At 46.2% G+C, this 13979-nt stretch overlaps 1 protein-coding gene across 2 annotated transcripts in view; it reads left to right on the top strand.

The window, feature by feature from the left end:
* ERICH2 (glutamate rich 2) overlaps nucleotides 1-13979 on the top strand; it is a 93576-nt gene that overhangs the window by 56839 nt on the left and 22758 nt on the right. For both annotated transcript variants that reach the window (XM_063933498.1, XM_063933497.1), the window contains 2 exons: nucleotides 8206-8339; nucleotides 11878-11935. In XM_063933498.1, the coding sequence (XP_063789568.1) occupies nucleotides 8206-8339; nucleotides 11878-11935 (192 nt within the window). The remainder of the gene's footprint in view (nucleotides 1-8205; nucleotides 8340-11877; nucleotides 11936-13979) is intronic.

The following is a 13979-nucleotide window of genomic DNA, read 5'->3' as shown; positions in this document are numbered from 1 at the left end:
ATATACACACATACTGGTGTTATACTGCGACCAGCGATTGCCTCAGCCTGGATGTGCAGCGCTGGGGTGGCGTGGTCGGAGTCCCTGACTGAAAATATTGATACCCTTGACAGGTACAGTATTTTATTGACTATAGAGCGTTTAAAAGATGCGTTTCTATATATGCGTGATGCACAGAGGGATATTTGCACCCTGGCATCAAGAGTAAGTGCGATGTCCATTTCTGCCAGAAGATGTTTATGGACACGACAGTGGTCAGGTGATGCGGATTCCAAACGGCATATGGAAGTATTGCCGTATAAAGGGGAGGAGTTATTTTGGGTCGGTCTTTCGGACCTGGTGGCCACGGCAACAGCTGGAAAATCCACCTTTTTACCCCAACTCACCTCTCAGCAGAAAAAGACACCGTCTTTTCAGCCTCAGTCCTTTCGTCCCCATAAGGGCAAGCGGGCAAAAGGCCAGTCATATCTGCCCCGGGGTAGAGGAAAGGGAAAAAGACTGCAGCAGACGGCCTCTTCCCAGGAACAGAAGCCCTCCACCGCTTCTGCCAAGTCCTCAGCATGACGCGGGGGCCTTACAAGCGGACTCAGGTGCGGTGGGGGGTCGTCTCAAGAGTTTCAGCGCGCAGTGGGCTCACTCGCAAGTGGACCCCTGGATCCTACAGGTAGTATCCCAGGGGTACAGATTGGAATTCGAGACGTCTCCCCCTCGCAGGTTCCTGAAGTCTGCTTTACCAACGTCTCCCTCCAACAGGGAGGCAGTATTGGAAGCAATTCACAAGCTGTATTCCCAGCAGGTGATAATCAAAGTACCCCTCCTACAACAGGGAAAGGGGTATTATTACACACTATTTGTGGTACCGAAGCCAGACGGCTCGGTGAGACCTATTCTAAATCTGAAATCTTTGAACACTTACATACAAAGGTTCAAATTCAAGATGGAGTCACTCAGAGCAGTGATAGCGAACCTGGAAGAAGGGGACTATATGGTGTCCCTGGACATCAAGGATGCTTACCTTCATGTCCCAATTTGCCCTTCTCACCAAGGGTACCTCAGGTTCGTAGTACAGAACTGTCATTATCAGTTTCAGACGCTGCCGTTTGGATTGTCCACGGCACCCCGGGTCTTTACCAAGGTAATGGCCGAAATGATGATTCTTCTTCGAAGAAAAGGCGTCTTAATTATCCCTTACTTGGACGATCTCCTGATAAGGGCAAAGTCCAGGGAACAGTTGGAGGTCGGAGTAGCACTATCTCGGGTACTGCTACAACAGCACGGGTGGATTCTAAATATTCCAAAATCGCAGCTGATCCCGACGACACGTCTGCTGTTCCTAGGGATGATTCTGGACACAGTCCAGAAAAAGGTGTTTCTCCCGGAGGAGAAAGCCAGGGAGTTATCCGAGCTAGTCAGGAACCTCCTAAAACCAGGAAAAGTGTCAGTGCATCATTGCACAAGGGTCCTGGGAAAAATGGTGGCTTCTTACGAAGCGATTCCATTAGGCAGATTTCACGCAAGAACTTTTCAGTGGGATCTGCTGGACAAATGGTCCGGATCGCATCTTCAGATGCATCAGCGGATAACCCTGTCTCCGAGGACAAGGGTGTCTCTTCTGTGGTGGCTGCAGAGTGCTCATCTACTAGAGGGCCGCAGATTCGGCATTCAGGATTGGATCCTGGTGACCACGGATGCCAGCCTGAGAGGCTGGGGAGCAGTCACACAGGGAAGAAATTTCCAGGGAACGTGGTCAAGTCTAGAGACTTCTCTCCACATAAATATACTGGAGCTAAGGGCAATTTACAATGCTCTATGCCTAGCAAGACCTCTGCTTCAAGGTCAGCCGGTGCTGATCCAGTCGGACAACATCACGGCAGTCGCCCACGTAAACAGACAGGGCGGCACAAGAAGCAGGAGGGCAATGGCAGAAGCTGCAAGGATTCTTCGCTGGGCGGAAAATCATGTGATAGCACTGTCAGCAGTGTTCATTCCGGGAGTGGACAACTGGGAAGCAGACTTCCTCAGCAGGCACGACCTCCACCCGGGAGAGTGGGGACTTCACACGGAAGTCTTCCACATGATTGTGAACCATTGGGAAAAACCAAAGGTGGACATGATGGCGTCCCGCCTCAACAAAAAACTGGACAGTTATTGCGCCAGGTCAAGGGACCCTCAGGCAATAGCTGTGGACGCTCTGGTAACACCGTGGGTGTACCAGTCAGTGTATGTGTTCCCTCCTCTTCCTCTCATACCCAAGGTACTGAGAATTATAAGACGGAGAGGAGTAAGAACTATACTCGTGGCTCCGGATTGGCCAAGGAGGACTTGGTACCCGGAACTTCAAGAGATGCTCACAGAGGACCCATGGCCTCTGCCGTTAAGAAGGGACTTGCTTCAGCAAGGACCCTGTCTGTTCCAAGACTTACCGCGGCTGCGTTTGACGGCATGGCGGTTGAACGCCGGATCCTAAGGGAAAAAGGCATTCCGGAAGAGGTCATACCTACCCTGGTCAAAGCCAGGAAGGAGGTGACCGCACAACATTATCACCGCATTTGGCGAAAATATGTTGCGTGGTGTGAGGCCAGGAAGGCCCCCACGGAGGAATTTCAACTCTGTCGATTCCTGCATTTCCTGCAAACAGGAGTGTCTATGGGCCTCAAATTGGGGTCCATTAAGGTTCAAATTTCGGCCCTGTCGATTTTCTTCCAGAAAGAATTGGCTTCAGTTCCTGAAGTCCAGACATTCGTCAAGGGAGTACTGCATATACAACCCCCTTTTGTGCCTCCAGTGGCACCGTGGGATCTCAACGTAGTTCTGGGATTCCTCAAATCACATTGGTTTGAACCGCTCAAATCTGTGGATTTGAAATATCTCACATGGAAAGTGACCATGCTGTTGGCCCTGGCCTCGGCCAGGCGAGTGTCAGAATTGGCGGCTTTGTCTCACAAAAGCCCATATCTGATTTTCCATTCGGACAGGGCAGAACTGCGGACTCGTCCCCAGTTTCTCCCTAAGGTGGTGTCAGCGTTGCACCTGAACCAACCCATTGTGGTGCCTGCGGCTACTAGGGACTTGGAGGACTCCAAGTTGCTAGACGTTGTCAGGGCCCTGAAAATATATATTCCAGGACGGCTGGAGTCAGGAAAACTGACTCGCTGTTTATCCTGTATGCACCCAACAAGCTGGGTGCTCCTGCTTCTAAGCAGACGATTGCTCGTTGGATTTGTAGTACAAGTCAGCTTGCACATTCTGTGGCAGGCCTGCCACAGCCAAAATCTGTAAATGCCCATTCCACAAGGAAGGTGGGCTCATCTTGGGCGGCTGCCCGAGGGGTCTCGGCTTTACAACTTTGCCGAGCTGCTACTTGGTCAGGGGCAAACACGTTTGCAAAATTCTACAAATTTGATACCCTGGCTGAGGAGGACCTGGAGTTCTCTCATTTGGTGCTGCAGAGTCATCCGCACTCTCCCGCCCGTTTGGGAGCTTTGGTATAATCCCCATGGTCCTGACGGAGTCCCCAGCATCCACTTAGGACGTCAGAGAAAATAAGAATTTACTTACCGATAATTCTATTTTTCGTAGTCCGTAGTGGATGCTGGGCGCCCATCCCAAGTGCGGATTGTCTGCAATACTTGTACATAGTTATTGTTACAAAAATCGGGTTATTATTGTTGTGAGCCATCTTTTCAGAGGCTCCTCTGTTATCATGCTGTTAACTGGGTTCAGATCACAGGTTGTACAGTGTGATTGGTGTGGCTGGTATGAGTCTTACCCGGGATTCAAAATCTTTCCTTATTGTGTACGATCGTCCGGGCACAGTATCCTAACTGAGGCTTGGAGGAGGGTCATAGGGGGAGGAGCCAGTGCACACCACCTAGTCCTAAAGCTTTTACTTTTGGGCCCTGTCTCCTGAGGAGCCGCTAATCGCCATGGTCCTGACGGAGTCCCCAGCATCCACTACGGACTACGAGAAATAGAATTATCGGTAAGTAAATTCTTATTTTTCTGATGGCTCAGTGTACAAAAACTTTGTTCAATGCACAAAGTTATTAAAAATATTTTATTAAATGACCTTCAGGCTATGTGTACAAGGTGTATATGAAACATAAATGAATTGTGTGAATGAACACAAACTTTGTTTAATGCACAAAGTTATTAAAAATATTGGCTAAAATTACATTCAGGCTGTGTGTATAAGGTAAAAATGGAAAAAACAATCACAATGTGCTACCAATGGTGTAGGAGCAGCCTACCACTGACACAGGAACCTTCACCAAAATTCCAAGATATACATATACAAAGAAAAATGGAAAGTGGTGGGCGCAACACCATATAATCTTACATATAAGAAAACGATGGACTGAAGGATTCTCTCTTAGTCCGACAGCAAGGGCTTAGTGGGTCTGAAGTGAATTCTCTCTGTATGTCTTCTTAAGGTATGGTTTTTATCTCGGTATGAAGAGACAAATCATAGAACAGAGCAGTTGGACAAAAGACAATAGATTTAATCAGACTAAGCACTCACAATTTGACAGTTAAAACGAGCATGTAACCACATGTTAAGTGGATGGGGCTAGCTGGCATCTGGTACTCAAATTACCCTCCCAAAAGGTACTGGAAACTCCGGAATCCACAGCACAACAGGTGAAAACGACAGTCCAGGTCAAACAGCTAGAGCCCTTCACAATCGAACGCCACCAGCTTAACGCGTTTCGGACTATACAAGCATGCATGCTTCTGAGGAAGGACTTGTATAGTCCGAAACGCGTTAAGCTGGTGGCGTTCGATTGTGAAGGGCTCTAGCTCAAAAACTGTGAGGCCTAGAGAAGAAAAAATGGACATGGGTTAGTATCTACGTGGTAGTGTCAAGTGTACAAAGTATCATGCCTGGGTGAACTGACATGAAATGACCCAAGTGTTTACCAACAGGAAGAAATTTCAGACATTGTTATCTGTATTGCTACAGACTAAGATTTGTCTATCTGTCAGCAAGGCTGGTGGGACACTGAACCATGGGATTGAAAGCCGGATCATTTTCCAACATGCATTTGTCGAAATGGATCCGACAAGCCTTATTCAATAAGCGGCCAAATCCGACTGTCGGATTTGAGCCATATCCGACTGTCGGATTTGGCCGTTCCTGGTGTCTCATCCTGCTGCTGCTGTCAGTGGCGGCTGGGGTGCGCTGTCAGCGGCGGCCGGGGTACGCTGCTGGGAGTGAGAAACTTGGCCGGGGGGACGCCCTGCTCAATCCGACTTTTTTTAAAGTTCTATTGAGATTGTCGGAAAGGGGGCCAAAACCTGTCGGATTAGGCCCCTTTTCTGACAGAAGCATGCAAATCGGTGGCTATTCTGCCGAGCCACGTGCTTTCCGACAAGTCCATTTTCCCGACTTCTCGGAAAACTGAACGGGGGATTGAATAGGTCGGAACCCCTTACGACCTTAAAAAGTCGAAAACTGACGTCTTTCCGACAAGACAGCAGTTTCGACTGTAATTGACTATACCTCTTAAGCTACTGTAACTTTAATTCTAAGATCCTCCCCCTCCTACAACCCCAGCATTCCAGTTTCTTTTAGGCGCCTCAGGAGATAGGGCACGATTTAGATGGCTGTCATTGTAGATGGTTCTTTTTCTTTTCATTTGTAACTTTTCACTTAAACCAGGGAATTGTCTTTCTGGCTTTTCCTCCTTTGCCCACTTCCCGGGACCTGGATAATCTGGCTCTACCAGACATTTTTTGAGCTCCATGGCTTTACTTGGACAAGACTCCTGTTGTATGGCGTACAGATTGTTTTCTTATACTTTATGACGCAGCTACCTGGTCCTCTGTCCACATGTTGACTCATTTTTATCTACGTCAGGTGATGCCACTTTGGGTGTACAGTTCTCCAGTCAGGCAGTGTTAAGTTCCCTTAAATTTCAGGAAAAACCAATACATTATTGCACAGTGGTTCGGATCGCTGCGGCCGCTAAGTGTATGCGCTAAACCTTTATGAATATGTATGCATGTTTTGCGTAAGCACGCCGACACGCTGTGAGCACAATGTAGCTACACGTGTGGCTGAGTACACCGTAAACCCTTAACAGAAATGAAATGCGACACCAGTAGTTATATGTTATGTTGTGGTCCAACGCAGCAACAAATATTTACTTAAAAAGGGGTAAACACAGAAATACAATACTATCACAGAGAAGAAGCTACAACCAATGGATACATACGTTTGGTCGTCTGCGCCACCCAGATCCAGTCCTCAGTCAACCTGGAAAGATGACCTTCAGAGAATAGACCGAGGCCGGCCAGGAGACTTGGCTTTTATACAATAGCCCAAAGCATGAAACAAAGGAAACTGTTAGCTCTTCATCCATAGGTCAAGGGGCAGGTCATTTAAAGTGAGGGGGTCATAGGTTGGTTTGAACAGGTGGGCGATGCTTAGTCCAAGTGTACTGGCAGATGTCTTCCACTGGGTTCTCGCCGAATATCAGGAGTACCGTACATACAGTGAGATATGAATATTGTATTCCTGCGCATAACTATGCGCAGGAGCATGTGATTATCTGCAAACTGCGATCGGAATATTGCCCTTGAATTACTGTACATGTGGATACCAAACACTATGTTCTGACCTAGTTCTGTCCCCTCACATCCTGTAAAGTTGAATATCTCTATTGTTCCATTTCTAAAGTAAATGTAACTCGCTGGTGTGGTGTGTGTGGGTTATGTGTAAATTATGCACTATGTGGATGAAATATCAGTTATGTCTTTGTGGATTTTCCATGTGAATGCGTATGCTACCGTATTTACTCATACCACGTGCTAATACGCAGGGCTTCGTGAGCCAATGTACGCAGCGTACGGGCATGCGCACGCACGGCAGCACAAGCACCCACGTGGAGGCCACTCTGTGTGGTGTTTGTACTTGATGCATGTGAGTATAATATTTTCAATTTCGACAGCAGCCTGAGCAATCCCTGCCCTGGGGACGGCTGTTGAACGCTCCATGGCCCTGTGTCCAGGGCCATCTTTTCGTATGGGGTCAGTGGGCTCTTGCCCAAGAACCCCAGGAGTATAAGGGCCCTAGGCTGATAGCTGAGGGTCTCCTCTTTCCAGGGGTACCAGGTTTTTTAAACTCGGCCCTGGGGAACCGGCGATATCTGACTTCAAAGCAGTGTTCCCCATCCGAGACTGTTATTTTATCTCTCCAGCCAGATATCTTGGGTTCTGTCTGACTTAGAGTTTTTCTGAGGGTATACTCCAAAAGCGGAGACTCTACCCTGTCAGTGGACGCTGACAGCTTGTCTCTACTATGCCCAGAAGCAGAGATATCGGCCTTCCAGTAGTTGGTCCCTGCTTTAGCTCCAACGTACCTAATATGCAGTTTTATATTTGCTCTGGCTCCTGAACTCTGATCCCCAAGTCCCCAGTACCCCTGAAAGGTGGGACTCTGTAGTGTTTTGCCTCATTAAAAGCTAAGAAATCTATTTCCAGGAACTGGAGATATCTGCAGTCAAGCACGCTGCCCTTCCACCAGAAAATGATGAATATTAAGCCAACTCAAATATCCAACCCTCCCCTGCATATTAAACACCCCCTACCACCATGAAAGTCATGTACCAGGGCCCCTTCATTCAGTCCAATGCCCCCTTCTACAGTTGAGCGTTCTTCCTCCCATCCCATCTGTGCAGTAAAGGAGTAATTAGCAGAAATTACTGCTCCAGGTCCAACATGCTGAGCGGAAGATAGACCACCCCCTATCGCCCACGTGACATCAAAGCTGCCGCTGATAGCACCCACCACTTCTACCCCTGGAGGATGGGTAGGGGCCCCAGTGCATTGCTTTGCCCAAGGGCCTACGCTGCTGTTAAGACAGCCCTGCCTATAATTAGAGATGATTTAATGGGATGTAGTCAGAATCCCAGCAGCAGCAGCATCCCAATGGTCAAAATTCCAACGGAGAGTATTAGGGTTAGATATAGGGTTAGAGCTAGGCACTAGAGGGAGGGTTAGGGGTAGGCTGTCAAAAGGGATGGTTAGGTTTAGGCTGTGAGAGGGATGGGTTAGGGTTAGGGTTAGAGTTACTCACCAAAAATCGCTCTGATTTTGACCATCGGGATGCCACTGCCGGGATTATGACCATTGGGATGGCCACTGCTGTAATATCATACTCAACCTGATTTAACTATACTTGTCTGATTATCATTAATATAGATGAGAAAGTAACTGCAGGACTTCAGTCACCATCTATTCATAACAAAACCATCATAGAGCAACCAGAGGAGTCTAGTGGTGAAGATGAGAGCGATGATGAAGCAGGACGTGCACCCATAGAGCTACTTGCAGAGGTGACATGAGTTTGGGTGAATGAGGGGTTGGGAGTGTAACAGGAGTAACTGTGAGCACAAACTGTATCACCTGAGGCGGGAGAATCTAGGAATGTCAGTAGAGACAGGCAGCCAGGGGGCTCCCAATAGTTTGGGACTGCATGAGCTGTTCCCAGCCAGCATTTGTCTTTAAAGCGGGAAGAACAATAGGTGCTGCAGTCTTGTTCTATGTTTTCCTGTAAACTGTTAGGAAACAAAACCTTATATCCAATAAGTTATTGTTTCTGTTGTCACCTAGCTGTATGGAGGTCGTGTTCTACCTTGTAATTGACATTGCATGTTTGCGGAAGTTGCTTGGTATAACAGTTTATTATTGTATGCTGTCTGGTGTTTATCTCCTTTGATCATTTGGCCATTTGTGGTCAGGTGTACTATATCTTTATATTTAGTGAGGTGTAGTCGTGGTGTAAAGGACAGAGTGTGATTCCTGATTAGTAAAAAAAAAAAAAAAATCAAACACTGAGCAACATCACCAAACAGGTAAGTTACTATAAACTTGTCATTTATTTTGTACTTTCTGGACATGCTTACTAGTAACAGATGCACAGACAAAATTCTTAAAGCTATGTGTGCAAATGCTAGGAGCTTAGGAGACAAAATTCCAGAGCTAATTGCGATAATGACAAGGGATAACCTGGATATTGTGGCAATTACAGAGTCATGGTGCAATGAGAATTAAGACTGGGACATAGCTATACCAGGATACAAATTTATTTAGGAAGAATAGAATGGGAAGAATAGGAGAAAGAGTAGCATGTATATGAAAAAAAGCATAAATGCTACTTTAATACAAAATATTGAAGACAAAACTGAGGCCCTTTGAGTCACCACAGAAACCGGGGAGAGGGACATTATTCGCATTGCAGTGATCTACAGACCACCAGGCCAGGGGCAGGATTTGGACAGGAACCTATTGTTCGACATCACTAAAATGGCTTAAAGGGAGAAGTCATAATCATGGGAGACTTTAATTTACCTGATGTAAATTGGGAAGGGTCTTTTGCAAGTTCAGCTACAAGTAGCAAATTTCTAAATTCCTTACAGGAAGCATCTCTCAAGCAATTGGTGAGGGAACCCACTCGCAAAGACTCAGTATTAGATTTAATTATCACAAATAGTGACAGGATATCAGACATATATGCGAGTGAGCACCTGGGATCCAGTGATCAGCAAGCAGTATGGTTTAGTATAAAGACAGGATCCTACTCCTGTCACACAAAAACAAAGGTGTTGGATTTTAGAATGCTGACTTTGCAAAAATGGGGAGATGTTTAAGTGATTCATTGGCGGACTGGAGGGACTTGGAAGGAGTGCAGTAGAGGTGGGAAAACTGAAAAGTGCAATACTAAGGGCAACAGACCTTTGTATCAAAAGCGTTAGGAAAAGCAGCAGGAAAAGGAAGTCAGTGTGGTTACAAAAGAAGTATCAACTAGTGTGAATGCAAAAAGATGGCTTTTAGGAAATACAAATAGACTCAAAATAATAATGACAAAGAGGTGTATCTTGACAGACGGAAGGATGCTAAGAAAGTGATCAGACGTGTAAAGGCAGAAGCTGAGGAGTAAAATGGTCAGTAGATAAAGGGGGCAAAACTTTTTTTAGGTATATAAATGAAAGGAGAAAATCAAATGGAGGAATAATAAGACTTAAGACAGAGAGTGAGAATTTGGTGGAGGGAGACAAGGCAATAGCAGATCACCTAAATAATTTTTTTGCTCAGTATTTACTACAGAAGGAGAATGGAAGGGGCCACAGTTAAGTTGCAAAGACATTCATAAAAATAAGGTAGATGAAACTACATTTACAGAGGAGAAGGTCCTAACAGAACTTTCAAAACTAAGAGTGGATAAATAGATGGGGCCAGATGGGATACACCCAAGGATCCTAACAGAGCTGAAAGATGTGCTGGTGGCACAATTAACACAATTATTTAACCAGTCACTAAATACAGGTGCCATTCCAGTGGACTGGAAAAGAGCAAATGTAGTTCCACTGTACAAAAGTGGAAGCAAGGAAGAAGCCAGTAACTACAGACCAGTAAGTCTTACATCTGTAGTAGGGAAAGTAATGGAAAAACTATTAAAAGAAAGAGTTGTGGAATATCTTAAATCAAACAACATACAAGATCCAAAACAACATGGATTTACTGGTGGGAGATCATGACAAACAAATCTTATTGACTTTTTTTTTTACTCTGTGATGAAAATAATAGATCAAGAGGGAGCTGTAGCTGTAGCATATCTAGACTTTAGTAAGGCATTTGTCACTGTCCCACATCGCAGACTGCTATATAAACTTGAAAGCATGGGGGTGGATTATAAAGCAGTTGAATGGATAAGAACCTGGTTGCAGCATAGGAAACAGACAGTTGTAGTAAATGGAGTGTTCTATGGAAGAAATGTTACCATGGAAGTACCCCAGGGATCTGTACTTGGACCAGTTCTTTTTAATATCTTTGTTGGTGACATTGCAAATGATATTGAAGGGAAACTATGCCGTTTTGCAGATGATACAAAGATTTGCAACAGGGTAGACACACCGGGAGGGGAAAACAAACGATTGATGACCTAGCTAGGCTTGAGAAATGGTCAAGAACAATGCAACTACAGTTTAATGCTACAAAAAGCAAAATCACGCACTTGGGTCTCAAAAAACCAAAGGCTAAATATAGTTTTAAGGGTACTATAATGTAAACTACTGAGGAGGAAAGGGATTTAGAAATAAACTATTTCAAGTGACTTAAAGGCAGGAAAGCAATGCAACAAAGCAGTGAGAAAGGCAAGTCAGATGCTTGGTTGCATAGCGAGAGGAATCGGTAGCAGGAAAAAATAAGTAATAATGCCACTGTATAGGTCATTGGTACAGCCTCATCTGGAATAATGTGTCCAGTTCTGGAAACCATATCTCCAGAAGGATATAAATACATTAGAGAGTGTACAAAGAAGGGCAACTAAAATGGTGCATGGCCTACATCACAAAACTTACCCGGAAAGGCTAAAAGATCTTAACATGTATAGTTTGCAGGAGAGAAGGGAAAGGGGGGACATGATAGAAAGTTTCAAGTATACCAAGGGTTTTAACAAAGTTCAGGAGGAAAACATTCTTCAAAGGAAGAGAAGTATTAGAACTCAAGGACATACACTGAAACTGGAGAGAGGCAGGTTCAAGGGAAATTTAAGGAAAAATTACTTCACAGAAAGGGTAGTGGACAAGTGGAATAGCCTCCCATCAGAGGTGGTAGAGGCTAAGACTGTAGAGCAATTTAAACATGCTTGGGATAGGCATATGAATATCCTTACAAAGAATTAAGGTTCAAAAAGGGTTGAGATTACCTAAAGGATAAAAAAAGGGGCAGACTAGATGGGCCAAGTGGTTCTTATCTGCCGTCAAATTCTATGTTTCTATGTTACCAGTTAGACAGTGCTGGTTTGTCTAATACCCGACCACTCATTATGCCGTATACAGAGTTATTTGAATGTATATTGTTGGGTTTTTTCAGTTCCTTAAAGCTGTCATGGATGAGGATTACCAGATGGCACAGAAGCTTTGCCAAATGGGTATGTAATATGTATTTAGTTTTCACAGCTAGCAGTATGGCTACTCTTATTGTGCGATGGTGGACAGCAGGTATTCTGCTTGCCATCATCAAAGCTATGCTATGGCAAATTCTATGATTCTCTCTCTCTCTCTCTCTCTCTCTCTCTCTCTTTCTCTGTCTTTCCAAGCGGTCCCTTCCTTCATCATGTTACCACGAGCTTACTGCATATGTGTATACCAGATTAGTGCAGCTGTGGTGGTTCTACCTGCTGTAGGGCAGGGGTGTGGTGCATATGAGGTATGAATTGAAAGAACACTTTGGAAGACAGATTTTGGAAAGCAGAGGGCTGGGGGTTGTTTTAGGACAAGTGGGATGCACATAATGCTAATGGGGTTCTAAAGGGTATAAGCTGCTGCTTTGACAAATGGGCATTGTGTTGGTCCTGAGCAGGTGCCTGTCCAGAACAAAATGACAGGAAGGGCACCATGCCAACCTTCTCACCCACTCCCCAGCTCATGCCAACCTTTGCCTCTTCAGTCCTCACCCACTCCTTTCAGCAGCCACATCACATCCAGGCTCCTCTCCCCATGTTCTGGCCTCCAAATGACAGTCCCCCTTCCCCCTTCCCTCCTCTTCCCTCACACAGCACTGGTCAGCTCCTGACTGCTTTTCTGAAGACAGGGAGAGGCAGTGGGTGATGCCAGAGAGAGGCAGTGGGTGAAGCCAAGGAATTGCTGACAGGGGAGGCAAGTGGGTGACATAGAGGATGACGGTAAGAGATAGTGGGAGACGGAAAAGCAGAGGGTGACGGGGAGAGGGTAATGCCTTTGAGAGGTAGAGGGTGACAGGGGAGAGAGGGTATTGGAAGATAGTGACAGAGGGTATGCAGTTAAATTATCGGCAGTCAGGGTACCAACGCCGGAATCCTGACAGCCGGGGAAATGCCGGCGGACAGAATCCCAACCCAACCCTAGTATTCCCACTCGGGTATGGTCCATGTCACCACCTGAGGGTGATTATACTAATGTGGCAGCCGAAGGTCGCCACCGAGCCCAAGGCGTGGCGAGCGTAGTGAGCACACGAGGGGACATGCTGAGCTCACTGCCGGGATTCTGGCTGTCGGTTTCCTGCCGTCGGTCTCCTGACCTCCAGGGATCCCACACCGATCCCAGACAGCGGGTAAGTGGAAGATGGGGAGAGATAGTGAGAAATGGAGAGGCAGTAGGTGACGGGGAGAGGCAGAGGGTGGCAGGAGAGGGTGAAAGGGAGAGGCAGTGGATGATGCCAAGGAGAGACAGAGGGTGACAGGGAAAAGGTGACAGGGAGAGGGTGACTGGGAAAGTGGGATGAAGCCAGGAAGAAGATGACAGGCAGTGGGTGAGAGGGCGGCGCGGTGGGAGTGTTGTTGCTGCATTATAATAAAGATTCTTCTAAATGACCGGAGGTTAGGGACGCATGTGCTTTGATCCCCCCCACCCCCTGAATCCGCCACTATTCCTGAGTGATGTTTTGGGGTGAGGGGTTTGAGATATATATGAGGAAATCAGATGGCTGTTTTGGAGTACATATGGGATCTGTTCTAAAGCTATGGCTGTGATTAAACTGATATGTGCTAGAGCAGGGGTGGCCAACCAGTCAGAGGCAAAGAGCCAGAAAAGATCTGTAGTCAAGGGCAAGAGCCAGTGTGCGCGCACTCAAAAATGGGGGAGTGGCCTAGTTTTCACAAAGCCACACCCCATTTTGTGCGCACACCTTTCGTTATGATGTTTGTAGGAGTATGACCTTCTGTCATAACTCCGTTTTTAGGCATGTTGTACAGTGCCACATACATATAATGCTCCAGTACAGTGGCACATACATATAAAAATTTCAAAAAATGGGTGCCTCCACACTCCCAGAAACATATGTCCCCACAGTGCCACATACACATATGTCCCCACAGTGCCAGATACATATATGCCCCACAGTGCCAGATACATATATGCCTCACAGTGCCAGATGCACATTTCCCCCCAGTGCCAGATATGCCCCCAGTGCCAGATATATATGTCCTCAAAGTGCCA

Source organism: Pseudophryne corroboree, chromosome 7, assembly GCF_028390025.1.
Source record: "Pseudophryne corroboree isolate aPseCor3 chromosome 7, aPseCor3.hap2, whole genome shotgun sequence".
NCBI lineage: Eukaryota > Metazoa > Chordata > Amphibia > Anura > Myobatrachidae > Pseudophryne > Pseudophryne corroboree.
This window is presented reverse-complemented; position numbering and strand designations above follow the sequence as displayed.